Source organism: Bombus terrestris, chromosome 1 (assembly GCF_910591885.1).
Source record: "Bombus terrestris chromosome 1, iyBomTerr1.2, whole genome shotgun sequence".
NCBI classification, from domain to species: Eukaryota; Metazoa; Arthropoda; class Insecta; order Hymenoptera; family Apidae; genus Bombus; species Bombus terrestris.
In genome coordinates, this window is record NC_063269.1 from 8,702,001 (window position 1) to 8,717,673 (window position 15,673).

Consider the following 15,673-nt stretch of genomic DNA (forward strand, 5'->3'; position numbering starts at 1 on the left):
AGGAATAAAAAAAAAATGGATATGATAAGATTTTATATATAGTCCATCCAACGACATAAAGTCAGATTAGCTATAGGCACATATAGAAGTTTGGTCGTTTGACTGCTAGAGGCGGTAATTTGTGGAACATACTTTTGACCGAATTTCTCATCGGCGATCTCCTTATTCATCTCTAGCAGTGTAACATATACCATAGATAGTAAAATGTATTATAAATTTTCAATACTTTGGTGTATGGGGTATATTGAAATAAACCTACAGTCGTGGAATAGAACATATCGAAATTATCGATTGTAATAAAAAATATATCGATAGTTTTCGATAGCGGAAATTATCGATACATTATCGACATTTCACTATATGTAATGGAGGCTTTAACAGGTTTGAAAAGATAAAACATAAAACTGATATTGTAATTCAGTTGTGGAAGTAGATTTTCATTTTTGTCGTTTTACTAGCCTTTTGTAAAAATAAAAAATGATGGAAAGCTCTGACGAAAGTTCCGAAGAGACAAGTTGGGTATTATACAGAGATCGTGAAGAATGGAGAGATGTGGTTCCTGTACCGCAGGATGACGGCCCTAATCCTATTGTCTCAATTGCTTATTCTGAGAAATGTAAGTATTTTATATGTTTTATGGAATGTACGTTATGTTCAAATAACAATAAGTTCTATTTTGTCTGTATTTTATTCTTGATCATGATTCGCTGCCTTATAACCTAACCTTATACATATACTTTAAAATATAACAGATAAGTATTTAAGTAGGTGTTAAAATAGAAAAATAAAATTGTAAATTAATGCAATATCGCATTGTTTATTATGAAATATATCATATTAAGTCTTAATTATATCTGTTTTATGGTTAGAAAGAGAAAGTAAATATTACATAAATAGTTCAGATAATAAAAGTAAATTATGAAAATCTGTACAAAAAACATGTGTATTATTATTTTTTGTAGAAAACAGATCATAATGTTTAGAAATTAAAAAATATTCCATCCATGTTCCTATATATTTCTGATAATTATATATAATATTTGCTTCAATATGAACAAAATCCATTATTTTCATTTAATATTAAATTAATACATATAATATTTCTATTAACTAAAATTTTATTATTGTTTTAAGTTAGGGACTCGTATGACTATTTCCGGGCTATCTTAAAATCTGGTGAAAAGTCGGAGCGTGCACTAGCTTTAACAGAAGATTGTATCTACCTTAATCCTGCAAATTATACAGTATGGCAATACAGGAGGGAGATACTTAGAGCTCTCGGCAAAGAATTGCGAGATGAATTAAAATCTACTAATATACTAACGGAATATAATTCTAAGAACTATCAAGTGTGGCATCATAGGAAACTTATTGTTGAATGGCTTCAAGATGCTAGTGGGGAACTAGAATTTACAGAAAATATTTTAAAAATTGATGCAAAGAATTATCATGTTTGGCAGCATCGTCAATGGTGTATAAAAACATTTAAGTTAGTATATCTTGTTTATCTTTATTATGTTTGTTAATTTATGATTTCAGGTACTAACTAATAACAAATCCTTTATTTATGTAATGTACAGTTTATTTGATAAAGAGTTGGAATATACAGAACATTTATTGAACGAAGATGTTCGTAATAATTCTGCTTGGAATCAACGTTATTTTGTAATAAATAACACAACTAAGTTTGAACAAGATATAATTGACAGAGAAATTGATTATGCCTTAGATAAAATAGAATTAGTTAAAGGCAATGAAAGTGCTTGGAATTACCTTCGAGGGTACTGTTTGTCATTGTTTTTTATATAATTCACATTTGTAAATTACGTAATTTAATTAATGTATGAATTATATACCATATTTTAGTATTTTGATGCATGATAGCAATGGTTTGGCTTATAATGAAAAAGTAAGACAGAAATGTGAAGACCTGTATAATGCTGGCTGCCGTGTTAATCATTTATTGGCCTGTATTATAGACATTTGTCAAGAAAAACCAATAACAGATGAGTCACCAGATTCAATATTTCATATTAATAATGCTCTTAAGGTATTTTCATTTTTACTTGTATAAATATTTATGCATTATATTAATATAATTTATAATTATATGTATAATTACAACTTTAGCTATGTAAAGAATTATCTGAGAAACATGATACAATAAGAAGGAGATATTGGGATTTTTTTGGACAACAATTATTGGATAAAATGAAGTCAGAGTCTATAAGTACATAGTTTATTCTACATTTTTATAAAAACACCACTTTAATTAATATAATTTAATTAATTCATATATTTGGAAGGAACTGTGTATTATATGTTTGAAATACATATTGATATATGAAGCATATTGTTCATAAAATTTGATAATACATTTCAGTCAATATTATTAATTAACATAAATCACTTTACAAATAAGAGTTAGTGTCTGAAAAGATTTTATAAGATATACACAAGAAAGTCATAATACTTTCTGCAATATTTTTAAGTGTAACAAAAAAATAAATAAGTTGTGTAACTATGGATGGGAAAATAAAAAATGGTGAAGACTTTTATAAAGTATAGTTTTTTTTCGTTGTTAGTACCTTATTCTTGATAGGTATACTATTAAAAAAGGATATAAAACAATCAACATTGATTATCTATTTATTTATAAAATAGTTACATACTTTCAAGTATAATACAATAACTAGTTAAGGTAATCATATCAATATATTTATATAGACTTTGTTATAATTAAAGTAATTATGAACGCAGCGTTCCAAACGATGATTTTGTCGCCAAAAATATATTCGTGTGTTTTTAAAACTTTAATTTATTTCAGTAAGTATAAACTCAAATTCATTCGTTGATGCCAGTGTTTTAAATATTAATGGCCACCCCTTTGAGGCAGTGTTAAAATTTCTAATAAGGAAAGTGAATATCGTTGCAAAGAAGCAATGGCAGTGATTACACTTCTTAAATCAAACTATATTTATGTTTCGAAAAAATTATAAATAATCTTGCATATAAATTATATTTGCGAAAGGTCGACTCCAGTACTTGATAAATATCTTACGAAAATAAAACAATAAACGTACGTTCTCTCATACAAAATCAAGTGAAATTATATATAAATTTAAAGATTATTTAGGGTAGCCTTTTCGTATAATACGGAAATGTGAATTTAATGTATTACTATTTTCATATATCAATAGAATCAAATTATTTGTAATTATTTGTACACATTAGTAAATAATACAGAAGACTTTTAACGTATGTATACCCTCTTTGATATTTAGCTTCCAACAAATATGTGAGACATTTAAAATCAAAACTCGCCAAGTCCGATCGACTTTGTTAACTATACAAAACAATAATAACAATGAATCACGAAATGAATTATCAAAACAAGAAATGGATTTGGTGGGTATTGATTCCAGACGCCTCGTAATATTATAAGTTTTTAATAGAATAATCGATATTACACATGACACAAATTTTTTAACGATATGTGTAAATAACAAAGTAACATTAATTTTTAATTGCCAATATATGCATATTAGACGATACGTGACACGCGAAAATTACACGATTAAAGTTTCCGAGAACGTATATTTAAGGCAAAATTAAGAAACGATCGATGTTTTCATTTCGATGAAAGAATTTTACTGGTACAACTGAATTCCACACGCAACGAAACATACTTCCGATGCACGATGCTTGTAGACTGGGCATTGTTTTCTTAAAGTTCTCTATCCTAACATTTAACAATCAACATTCAAACGAATAATCCGATTATATGCTTGTACCGATCGGAAACAAATCCTCCTCTATGCTATTAAAAGAAAAATATGAATTTATTTTCAGCGCATAGCTTTCATGATTATTTTACAACGTTTACTCTTTTCAATTTCAAATTTTCGAAACGCTCATAAAGAAGATCGCTTCCATCGGTACGTTAATGCTACAAGATATACGTAGTTATTACCACGGATTATATTACATATATATTTTCTTTACACTGAAAATATACCGTCGTATGAATATTTTTACCTTTCTCTCTCTCTCTCTCTCTCCCCCTCTCTTTCTTCATTTTCTTTGTTTAAATTTCTTTACTTGTAACATATCGTATAAGTATTTGTTTTGTCAACTCGCTGTGATTAGCGCACGGTGCCTGAAAACACGCATATCGTCTTACCTCTTCTTCAACTTTCAAACTATTTAAACAATTAATCCGAGGTATTACACACACACGTAGGTTACATTGAAAAGATCGATACTAACGCTGTTTAATAATGAAAAACGTATGATTATTTAACTTTCCTTGCGTGCACGCGATGTTACCCAAATTCTTCCCTCTAATATTCGTGATTCGAGTAATTATCAGGTTCTCGTGAACAACACTTTGCCTCCCGGAAAATGTATACCGTTTTTCATTGCTAAATATTAGTCGAAGTTAGGATGGTTGAGTTAAATTGTTAAGTTGCATAATAAATAACCGAGAGTGTCCATTCATTTTTTTAACATTCACTGAGTTGAGCAGTAGGGCATTTTGATATCAACGTTTAGTCTCGGATGCATTCAAATCTATACGAATTAGAAATCTCGCAGGAATAGCGAAATCTTGTACAGCGTGCAAACGGTTTCTCCATTTCGCTCGAGGAGATTGAAAGTTAACATACATCGAAATCAATCTTACGTTTCCTAAAGAATCGATTGGACAAGATTTATAAGAGTAAGGTATCTCCAATTCTTATCTAAACTTTCTTATGTAAACGCGTAATTCTTCTGGTACATGGTTTTTTCGTGCGCCGTGTAACACAGTCAGTTATATTTTTATGTCCTCGATTAATATTCTTTTCTTAATGAATACATAATCTATACGTTTGGACCATCTGTCAGCCAGTACAAGCACAGCCCGACCATAATCTTCCACTGTTTTATTTAGTAGCTTTCTGCGAGTACTCATATTGGCCGTGATCGGCTCAATGACCCTTTAAACTTTAAACACCTCTCGTCACTTTAGTTGATTTCCTTTTATGGGACACCGAGCCCTTTGCACGAATCAATTCCCTTTCGATTTCTCTGTCCAGCAGTTACAATACTATTATACTTCTAGTAGATACCACCGAAAATATCCTCGATAAAGATGCGAGTAGCTATCGAGAAGGAGATAGATTTCGTATAGAGAAGATAGATCATTGAATCCTATTCGAATAGTATGTGCCTACGTTACGATAGACGAGATATTATATAATATTTTGTATCCCTCACGAATCCTTTCGTCGTTTAAAATAGAGCCAATTGAACAAGTTTTCATTGTACGTGGATATCAATTATCGTTATATTTTTCTCGCTAAAAGTGCCGCGATGAAAAATTAGGTAATCAATTTTATATTAAATTTTGCGTTCCATTACATATTCTCCTAATTTTAACGTATGAACCTTTTATATCTAGAACGCAAGATTGCTTGCTATTACGTTACGTCGTGAAGAATACTTCCCAGCGACTATTACTCGTCTATTATTAACCGTTTTAATAGAAAATTCACGATTATACCTATTTTAAACATCGTTTCCAGTTGTAATATAGCAGAAGAGTTCATGGATACTAGTTGGCTGGAGCCATTTTTTGAGCAACGATCGAGAGAAAATCGTACATCTGACGCATGCTCGAGTGCTTGCTCGTGGAGCGATGCATTAAGAAGTGAACGGAACACATCTCGACTTGGCCTTTGAGATAGCCAGACGGAATAATATAGTTGAGGAAAGGATAACCGACGTGGAAATGGCACGGTAGATATTTTCCCTTAATGGCCTTCAGTGACCAATATCCGTGAACTTTAGTACGACACTTCCTTTTGGATATTTTATTCCCTTTCGTACATGAAATGTAACACTAAAATATCATACGAGAAATAGATACTCGAAATTCACAAGAATTCCAAATAACATACGTACGTACATTGAAAATGAAAAATGATGTTTAAACCGGTTGAAAATATTTGCGTAAGGTGTGTGTGGTAACGCAGTAGCAAGAATCTTGCAGACCATTTACACGAATGCGACGAAAGCAAGATCGCGACGCTACAGACGGTTAAATGGCTCTTTAGTATTTGTTGGAGAGTTGGTGCTATTTGCATTATAATGATCATCTATTTGCTCGAAATTATATAGAATGAAAATCACGAACGCTCGAGTGATGCATGCACGTAGAAACGATTTCGATGCAACGTTTCGAGCCTGTTTTTATTGTCTACATCGATGAACTTAAGAAAAACGTCTTCCATACTTTTCCTTGATCGCGTCCTAAAAAATATGAATTCTGGTCCTTGGGAAAAATACCAGAAAAATACTCTGCGAGATCGTTCGAAAAAGGAATATCCTTTCCAGTATCCTTCGTAGCATATGTAACACGTATTAGGTTGTCCGAAAGGTGTCTTTCTTTTATAGACACGTCCTTTACGACGATGCATAACACCTACGACAAACATGAAACCTAATCTGTCGAACGTTGTGATCTTTATTTTGATAGAACGAAATGGATCATACATAATTCGATAAAATAATATAAAACGGAAAATATTGCGCATTCATTATTTCCTTATAAAACGAAAGAAGCTTTTCGAACGACCTAATAAGATGCAAATTTTTAAGTAACACTGTAGGGCCTGTCGTCGGTGAGATCGCCAATTCAATTTTCACCTTTGCTGTGAGTTTCTTCTCCGTTATTTGAGAGTATTTCTCTGATTTTTTCTTACATGCGTTACCTCGCTTTCAAGGCGTTCTAAAAGACACGTCAAATACGTATATAATAATTCTGGCTAACGATCGATAACGGTACAGTAGTTGCTGTTTATCGGTCAAGTTTTTCTAATCATAGATACAGGATCTTACAGACGCAATGCTCTAGACACACTATAAGTAAGACAAGACAATTTACTGTTAGTGATGATGTATGGTTCGCGCGTGTACGCGCTTTGTATGTATGTGAATACGATCGTGTTTTTAATTGCGTATTTAATATGTATACGTGTACGAAAACATGCACGCGAGTTGACTAAGTATAGGATAGAGTTAATATGATACAATGAAATTGTGCTTTCGAAAGGATAGTGTGTTTTTGAAATAGCATCATTACGCTTTCAATTGGTGTGCCACTTTACAGAATTTTTTCTTCCTGGATTTGTACGACTAGCTGAATTTCGTCTTAAAAAAATAATAATAGTTACTTCGATACTCGAATCAGTGGGAAATAGGAAACTTAACAACCTATTAGACCTATCGTATTCTCAATCAACGTGGCGTGGGCGTGAGACATTTCACGCTTCATCTCTGACATCTAATTTCTACGTTTGGTTGAGGTTGAAAATATCTAGATAACATAATTACGCCGTTCCATTTGTCTTTTCTATACTTACTTCAGTAACTTCAAAGACATGCGGTAGTGATCGAGTTGATACGAGGCAACGCCTTGAAATGCTTGCCTCAATTTTTATACGTAAGTCTTATCGTCTAAGTGTAGGCGCTGCTAAAAATCTGCACTAGATCTGCGCTAGATCTATTTCCATGTCCTTTCCATTAAATTCCCGTTTCCATAAAGTATTCGTTCACGATTTTCCTTTCCTCTTGCTTATAGCCACGTTTCTTATCGATGCATCGTGCAATTTTTTGTTTTCGTATCGCTGTTAGGAAAATTAAGTAACAGAGAATTATAACGCGAATTCGATGTCAAACGAAGCATATGGTTGTTTCACGATTCGCGTAACATTTTATCACAAATGTACGATAGAAAAGAAAGTTTGACTAGCGGTTCTTCGGACTGTTCCGTTGCTTTTTCGCTTATGTCTTGTTCCTTTTTTCTCAAGACGCGTTGAACTTTATAGTAGATCCGAAGTTTTCGATGCATCGCGAGTTTTATTCCGTTCGTTCAAGTTTACCGACCTTATTTACAAGTTAATCAGAAGTAGGCAGTGATGGAAAATGATTAAATATATTTCGCTCGGCAATCGTCATTGCCCTTTGCGGACGCTTTGGTCTAGTCATCGCAAAACTTTAGTAATTACAATAAAATTCGGTATCGTAGGTTGCTGATCGAAGATCTTTTGAATGGGAAATCAATAGACTGTTCCCGCGTTTCTTTCTTTTATCTCTGTCTTTCTCTTATTCACCATCTTTTTCTCTGTTTCTTTCTCGATCTTGTTCTCTTCCCTGACCATTCATCTTTCTGTTTCGTTCTCTCTCTTTAGCAGCACGCAGTCTTTACGAGCTAAATTCTTACCACGATTAATAATTCATTTACCTGTCACAAAAATAAATACTTTTATTATATCGCTTAATCTACTTGCTTACGTACTAGAAACAACGAGTCCCGCTTAACATGGCCAGCTGTTTTAGCGGCTTTTTACGATATCTCTTTTTTCTTATACTTTCTACGTGTCTCATGCTAATTATTTCACTTTTTTTCTCTTTGTTCTCTTCGTGTATTCTCGCCGACCGGTTTTCCTTTACTAAATTCTGTCGCGCGTTTCGATCAACCTTTTCGATACGGCGCTCGTCCGCCGTGTATCACCTGATGACAGCGTACAGGCGTAGCAATTATTATCGCGACTGACTTTATCGACGCTCGTACCGAACAGGTTCAACGTGCCGATTCGTGTGTCTTATTATCGTTAAAAATCGTACTCAACGTTTACTGCTACCCGTTTTTATTTGCCACGCTGGGAAGAACACCTTGCGACGAATACGTGACCTATCTCCGCTCGCTACATTGTCTCGTCTTGCAAACTAAAAATATCTACCGGTAATTCGCAATCTCGTCGAAATCGACGAATAAAATCTACGATCGTTTTATATCTAATACGAATTAAGTTTGAGATTTCTCGCGGCTCTGGGGAATTAGGAATGCTCGCTCTCACAAGAAACAATGGTGGTATCAAAAATGAAACGAAACGAGGGACAGTTTTTGTGATATTCTCGGCAATGATGACACGCGAATAAAAAGAAACGCCTCGTTTGCATTTAAAAACAGCGTGAATCTCTACGAGAACGGATAGTCTAATACGTAAAATGTAAATGTAAAAGCTATGCCTCGACGTAACGAGCAATAGCCTCGTAAAAAAATATGGTCGTCGTAGAAAACTAGACTACGTCGTTATCGTAAGTCGTTAAGAATCCATATGTTACCGTGCATGCGTGTTTTTCAATATAAAATATCAGCTAAAGTGAAGATGTCTCTCCTTCTTCCATTTCTTCTTCGTCGAAATACATTTGTTGTTTAAGTAAAGAATAAAGAATAAAGGTAAAACAAATGTAAGTTAAGCTCAATTATTTCCACACAAATGTCTGTGTTTCTTCCTTTTTTTTTTTTATACCTTTCCTATAGAACTATAATATATGTATTTTTTGGCACGAATAATGCCGAATGCCACGTACAATTTACGTCAAGTCTCAATGGCACAGTTGCTTCTTTCCTCATTTTATTATTTTTGCTTTCTCGAAATTTGCATATTTGTTCATCGTTTGTAGCGCGCGTTCTTTAAAAAGTGAACTGTCGGGCACAGTTCGCAACAAGTTCCGATCATAACTACTAACGATCATATGGTATATTATCTGTTTTTTGTTTTTTTCTTTTTTTTCGTTTAACGCTTTTCTTATTCATCTCTCATCTAATCCTTCCTTACCTAGCGAAACGCACACTGGACAACTAGAACTACGAATATCGAAAGTACAATCTCTTCTATTCTTAGGACCATTTCGTGATCTTCGGTTTGAAAGGGTTGTTTAACGCGACCATGTTACAGAAAAAAAGTGTGTAGGTTGGAACAAAAGTTCGTAGCGTTTTTCCACAGCGACGTGATGAACGCGTGAAATGTCACCATTTCAAAATGAAGCACGTGTTACACGTTCTCTAACGTTTCGCCGCATTCTGACATTTTAACCAGCTAACTGCGTTCAACCTGTATACACGTCAATCCAAAACTTTATTTCTCTGCGGTTGACGCGTATACTCGTCATGTAAACAAAAAAATTACCATTTACTGTAAAAATTCAAAATCTTGATAAAAAGTAACATAAATGACATTTAGCGGTACGTTTCCTTTATACCTTTAGTAGAACTGTTGTGTATTTTATAAAAAAAAAAAAAAAACAGTTTGATTATTTGATTATTCTCCGTGTTATACTTCGTATAATGTATTGCTCTTTATAAATTCAGTTGATTATTTTCTCCAATGTATCTCCATCTCTGTACTTCACTGCGTGTATCGGCTATTCCCCGAATTATTTTGTTTTTTGGCAATTTTAACATTTTTAATAATAATACCCTTTTCAACGATGAATTGTGAATCTTTTTATCGTTCTACTTTTTCCATAAAATTTTTATAAGCTTTCGCCTTGCGTTCGACGTGTATACTCGCCATTGCCTGTATGAAACTTTTAAAACTAAATTCCGCTGTCAACTGGTTAACGCGACTTTCTCTGCAATTTGACCGTGTTTACGTTAAAAGTAAAGACGAACGAAAGTAAGCTGCATTTTCGTCATTCGACGCTCTGCTAATATAGATGGGAAGAAACGTCGTACAAACAGTAAAAAAGATATGTATAATTTATAGAGACGCTGCTGTAGCTGAGAACATTGTTTCGAAATGGCTAGATCGGTTCAAAAGTGGAAAATCTGATCGACGTTCCGCCAGATCTACGGTATTATATGCTCGACAATGACCAAATCGTAACGCTAATTGAAAATACGTGACGCGACACATCGCATGGTATACAGGGTGCAGCAGATGCTTCCACCATAAGCTTCCAATGCGAAAATTATATACGATCATCGCCATGTCCCTTGCCCGGTAGGAACTGACGGTTGACATTATATCGTGTACAAGAACAGTGACAGTAGGTAGCTATCTGCAGCGAGATCTATCGTATAACGCCAGTCATCAATCGATTGTACGCGTACTAGATTGATTTTCAAATGTATTTTCTCCGAAAACGAAGCCTCTAACGTAATTTTGTTATTGCCGATTTTGTTTGATCCTCTGATCTTGTTTGTATCAACGTGAATTTTGCCCCAGTCTGTATACGTTATTGAATAAATCTACGTAGAAAAGAATTCGATACATTCAAACACCGTCTTTGAATTTCACCTGATAAACGCTACGAATTTCAGTTAATGATAGGCGCTTTTGTTCCAACCGGATCATACATCATTCGTTCGTACATCGTTTTCCTTCGAGCCGCTTCGACGTCGGAAATTCGAGATTCGGCGAGTCTATCTCTCGGTCGAAATCTTCGTAATAACCTTGAGGAAATTCCCCTGGTCCAGGAGATAAGGTACAACGTTGAGCGATATATTCCTAAATCAACAGAAACTCTTTAGGTCCATGGCATGTATCGTGGTCGCGCCGAGTGTCAGAAGGCCGTGTCCAAAGCAGCCATACTCGTTGAAATATCGGGATCGGCGCGACACGCTTCTAAGAATTCCGATAGCGTCACCACTCCATCTTTGTTCCCATCCATCTTCTGCAACAATCGTAAATATTCATGTTCTTTCTCAATTCTCTACGGCTGGATAGAATGTGACGAAAGGATCGATCTAGTTTTACGGAATCTAAATCCTTGTACGAACAGAATCCATTTGTTTAACTCGATATAACGTTGGTTGTCAACGCGAATTTGAAATACGTTGGTGTGAAAAGATTCCCGTGAACTTCTCTTCGTGTTATGTACGAGTCTGTTAATTATTATCTCGGCATAAAAAGCATCGCATTCCTCGTCGACTTGAAGAAAAATATCAAATAAAGCATAATTGTTCCTTGCCAAAATATGGAAAATCAGTTCTGTTTGATTTCTGACGCAGGCTAATTTTCACTGGAGGTGTAAGGTAAATCATTCTTATTGTTCTTACATATACGAAGTATGCTTAAAATGAAGGAAGGCGAAAGAAATACGAATATTAATATTCGTTTTTTTAATAATTTAATGAGGTGGATATGTCGTGATAGGTGCGGAAGGAATACTTAGATATATTCAACAATAAATATTTATTTCACAATATATTCTGGGCGTACACTGACGCGCAGAACTCGCGGTTAACAGTTAGGCTACTGGTCAATGTGTTTTGATGCGACGGGAGTTTGGCGATGATTGCGCGAGATGCCAAAGGCTTGGAGCGTTGATTGACTGGGACCGTGCGATTGTAACGACCGTTGTGTGTCGACTCTATGTAACAGACTGACTTTCCGTCACGATGATGCTGCGAAGGAAAACTGTGATGGGGTGTATCTAAGGATGCGAGATCATCGGATTCGTTGAGTAAAGCTTTGGTTCGGAAAGTGAGGGAAATGTACGTCTCTGTTTATTGGCTAATTTTGTGTTTTGGCTAAGTTGCCAGCGGGAAGCGTCGTACGTGAGAGAAAGCAGATTTCCCGTAGTAGGTGGTAGACTTAGAGACTGATAAAACAAAGACTATTTGTCTCTTTGGAGGACCTTAGCTAAAATAAATCCTAAGATTTATAGCGGGTCCTTAGGCTAGCTGAAAATATTCGGTACGAATGTATCGGCACCTGGCAATCATCTTGTGATTCCTGGCAGGAATAGGGTCTTCAACAGCAAGTAATTCCAACATTGAAATACTTCAACGCTTCCAATCGAAAACGCTAAGATCCCTAATAAATGCACCTTGGTATGTTACCAAAAAAACAATCCACCGCGATCTCAAGATACCCACAGTCAAAGAAGAAATATACAAATTCTGAAGCAGATATAACACAAGGATCAACAACCATCACAACCCATTAGTCAGCCAACTACTTGACACGACGGACCAAATCCGCAGACTAAAAAGAAAATACCCTTTAGATTGAATCATTAGATCCAACTAGAATCAACAATATAAACTATTATAAACCATGTCATTGTATCACGCCAGATGAAATTACTGAAAATTCTTAACGAGAATTGATTGTAAATATTCTAACAAATGGAAAGTTTACTGTCGAGTGCCGCCATAGAAAAAAGACAAAATACTATAATCTATCGCAGATATGTATCGTGCCAAAAAGGTCTACGATTCACGATATATGCATATATGTAGATGCATAGTATGTATTAGGTTGTCCGAAAAGTTTCTTTCGTTTTATGAGGAAATAATAGACGTACAATGTATTTTGTTTTATATTATTTTGTCGAATTACGTAGGATCCATTTTGTTCTGTTGAGATAAACGACGCGATATTTCACAGATTTGGTTTCACGTTTGTATGAAGGTACACTGTTGTAAGAAGCACGTTTGCGAAAGAAAGACACTTTTCGGACAACCTAATATATTTATCCATTGTAACACGAAGAGAAATTCGGGAAACTTTTTCATTTGACTATATTTTGCCCTGGAAGCTCAAATAGATTGAAATATATTATACCACGGCATTTAATTTTTAGAAAACATTATACTGCCTTTGAATACTCTTCATTTTTTGACAATGTTATCCATGAAATTTATTTTATTTTAATTATTCTAAAATACTTACCATAACCGATGACCACCGGGCAGTTAACGTGTTAGAGATCAGAGTTACGTACGTTAACGAAACATTTTATTTGTAATTTTTTTCTCATGACTTTACACGAGAAGAATTATTATTATTGAATTCTACTGAATTTATATCGTAACTACAAAAAGGAAATTTAAGAATCTGCGTAACATTTCCCTCGTTATTACTTCATGCTCCATCCAGATCCTACAATTTTATGAAATTTGGAGAGAGCAAGTAATGTTGTATCACGTGAGAGCGATAATAATTTCATAAGAAACCTTATTATCGGTACGTTTCAGTTTTTAATGCGCTGAAAATATCTGTTATTTAAAATTTTTAAAGTTAATGGTATTTTGTAAAATTTCCAAGTTTCCTTTAACCCTTACAAATTTGGTAATTAATGATGTTAAACGTCCGAACTAGAGAACGTAAACTTTTGCGTAAGTGGTTAATGCTTTGACTGAATGTAAAGTTCAAACTACGTTGAAACGTTACACACTATGCTGAAAACGTCGGCGCTCATTAGTATTCTAGGAGAAATGGTTGAAGACAAAAGGATGGTATCTGCAAAGCTCGTGTGTAATTCGAGAACCGTGTTTCGCAAACTGCAGAAATCGAATGCCACGGATACTAGCTTATTGCTAATCGATAGTACGCTGTGTTTGTACAGAATTTCCCTTGGATAATGGAAAGTGACACTTATAATAATCACGTACGTCTTACAAAATTAAAATCAAAGTATCCTTCAAACTTTGATTGTAATATATTGAATAATAATATTATATAATAATATAAAATTTCAATAAATTGAATTGACCTGTATATGTATAAGTATAATTTTTCATACGATTAAAAACTAAATAATTTTATTAAATTATTAAAAATCTTATCCAAATATAGTTGAGTTCATTGATTTCAGTATTTTGAATAAATAGCAATAATAATAATTTATTTCATTTTGACGTGGATTTTCTTAACGAAAAGCTCGACTCGCTTACGATTTTTTTAATCACACACCTTCTCATTCGTCCTTCCTTTATTCTTATGTTATCCTTAACCCAGTTACTACATACTAAGAGTTACAGAGCACGCCAGAAGTTCTTCCTATTCTAAAACTATTATTTCCGTCAGCAGCCCCTATTGCTAACCGTCTGCTTATTGCACCTTTTAATCTTGGGTATTTCTTCCACAATTTCTTTCTCCGTCTCTTTCTATCCTTATTCTTTCCTGCTCCTATCTTTCATCCGTCAGAATCTTTTCCACACTCGTGTTGTATTCTTTCTACCCCGGTGCAGTCTACCACCAGATGTTTTAACGTCCCAATATCCTTCTTGCAGATTTTACACATTCTTTCCTGTTCCGACCTTCGATATTTGTTCTCCTCTTCTACGTTTCCACATGTCACTTTAACTGTGATGCTTTGCTTTCCTCCTTCTCTGTTTTCTTTAAATAGCGCGCTGCCATTTTGACATCTTTCACACGTTTATACAGAATAAATATTATGTACATATCGAGTAAAAATTAATACGGAATATTTTAGTTTTCAATGATATAGATTTACTTTAGAAAACTAGAAGGAGAAATTTAATAACAAGCTTACTTTGGACGTTGCTATTAATCATGGTTCTAAGCTAACACTTCATTAAACTTGGTAGATATTGTGTTGTGTTGCAGTCGGTATCAGTTTTCCCAAGTGAAGTTTTCTTCTAATGACACGCGAAAGCTCTAACGACACGTTATTTAATAACGTGTTTGTTGTTATTTAACGACTGGTGTTGTTTAATAATTTTAAGTAAAAAGAGGATATCGTTAAATTGGCAGTTTTAAAAGAAGGTCGTCGAATTATGAATATTAATAACGTATGAGTATTATTAGTAACGTATATTTTATTTCATGTGTTTTATTGGCCAGGTAAATCGAGAAATAAAAATTTACATTCATCAATTTGTGCATTGGAATTCGTATATTGCATTTTATCGTGCATCATTCAATAACGTAATGGACGCCGTCACATTTATCGAAACGTAGGTTCTTCATATAAACATAAATTCAATATTCATATTATGTGATGTGATACTCTTTAATCAAACATGTTTTTAGATTTCATTAATTAGAAACGTATAGACTTTCATAATGTAATTTCCTGCGATAAA

General features: G+C 34.0%; 2 protein-coding genes across 3 annotated transcripts in view; one reads left to right on the forward strand and one right to left on the reverse strand.

Moving 5' to 3' along the window:
• Positions 1-232: 232 nt before the first annotated feature.
• On the forward strand, positions 233-2,562 carry LOC100644280 (protein farnesyltransferase/geranylgeranyltransferase type-1 subunit alpha). Its single transcript, XM_012311133.3, has 6 exons — positions 233-381; positions 459-616; positions 1,135-1,489; positions 1,581-1,781; positions 1,867-2,050; positions 2,131-2,562. Exons 2-6 carry the CDS (start codon positions 478-480, stop codon positions 2,236-2,238), a joined length of 987 nt encoding a protein of 328 aa, XP_012166523.2. The 5' UTR covers positions 233-381; positions 459-477; the 3' UTR covers positions 2,239-2,562.
• Positions 2,563-3,433: 871 nt separating this feature from the next.
• Positions 3,434-15,673, reverse strand: part of LOC100644388 (Kv channel-interacting protein 4) — a 185,186-nt gene continuing 172,946 nt past the window's right edge. For both annotated transcript variants that reach the window (XM_003393304.4, XM_048404796.1), the window contains one exon: positions 3,434-11,508. In XM_003393304.4, coding sequence (XP_003393352.1) covers positions 11,398-11,508 — 111 coding nt within the window. In that variant the 3' untranslated portion in view covers positions 3,434-11,397. The remainder of the gene's footprint in view (positions 11,509-15,673) is intronic.

What these genes read in the sequence shown, in the direction of transcription:
- LOC100644280 (XM_012311133.3), top strand. Translation starts at nt 478, where the DNA reads ATGATGGAAAGCTCTGACGAAAGTTCCGAAGAGACAAGTTGGGTATTA. An exon ending in AATTGCTTATTCTGAGAAAT is followed by an intron (nt 617 to 1,134) that starts GTAAGTATTTTA and finishes TATTGTTTTAAG; the next exon opens with TTAGGGACTCGTATGACTAT. An exon ending in GCTTGGAATTACCTTCGAGG is followed by an intron (nt 1,782 to 1,866) that starts GTACTGTTTGTC and finishes ACCATATTTTAG; the next exon opens with TATTTTGATGCATGATAGCA.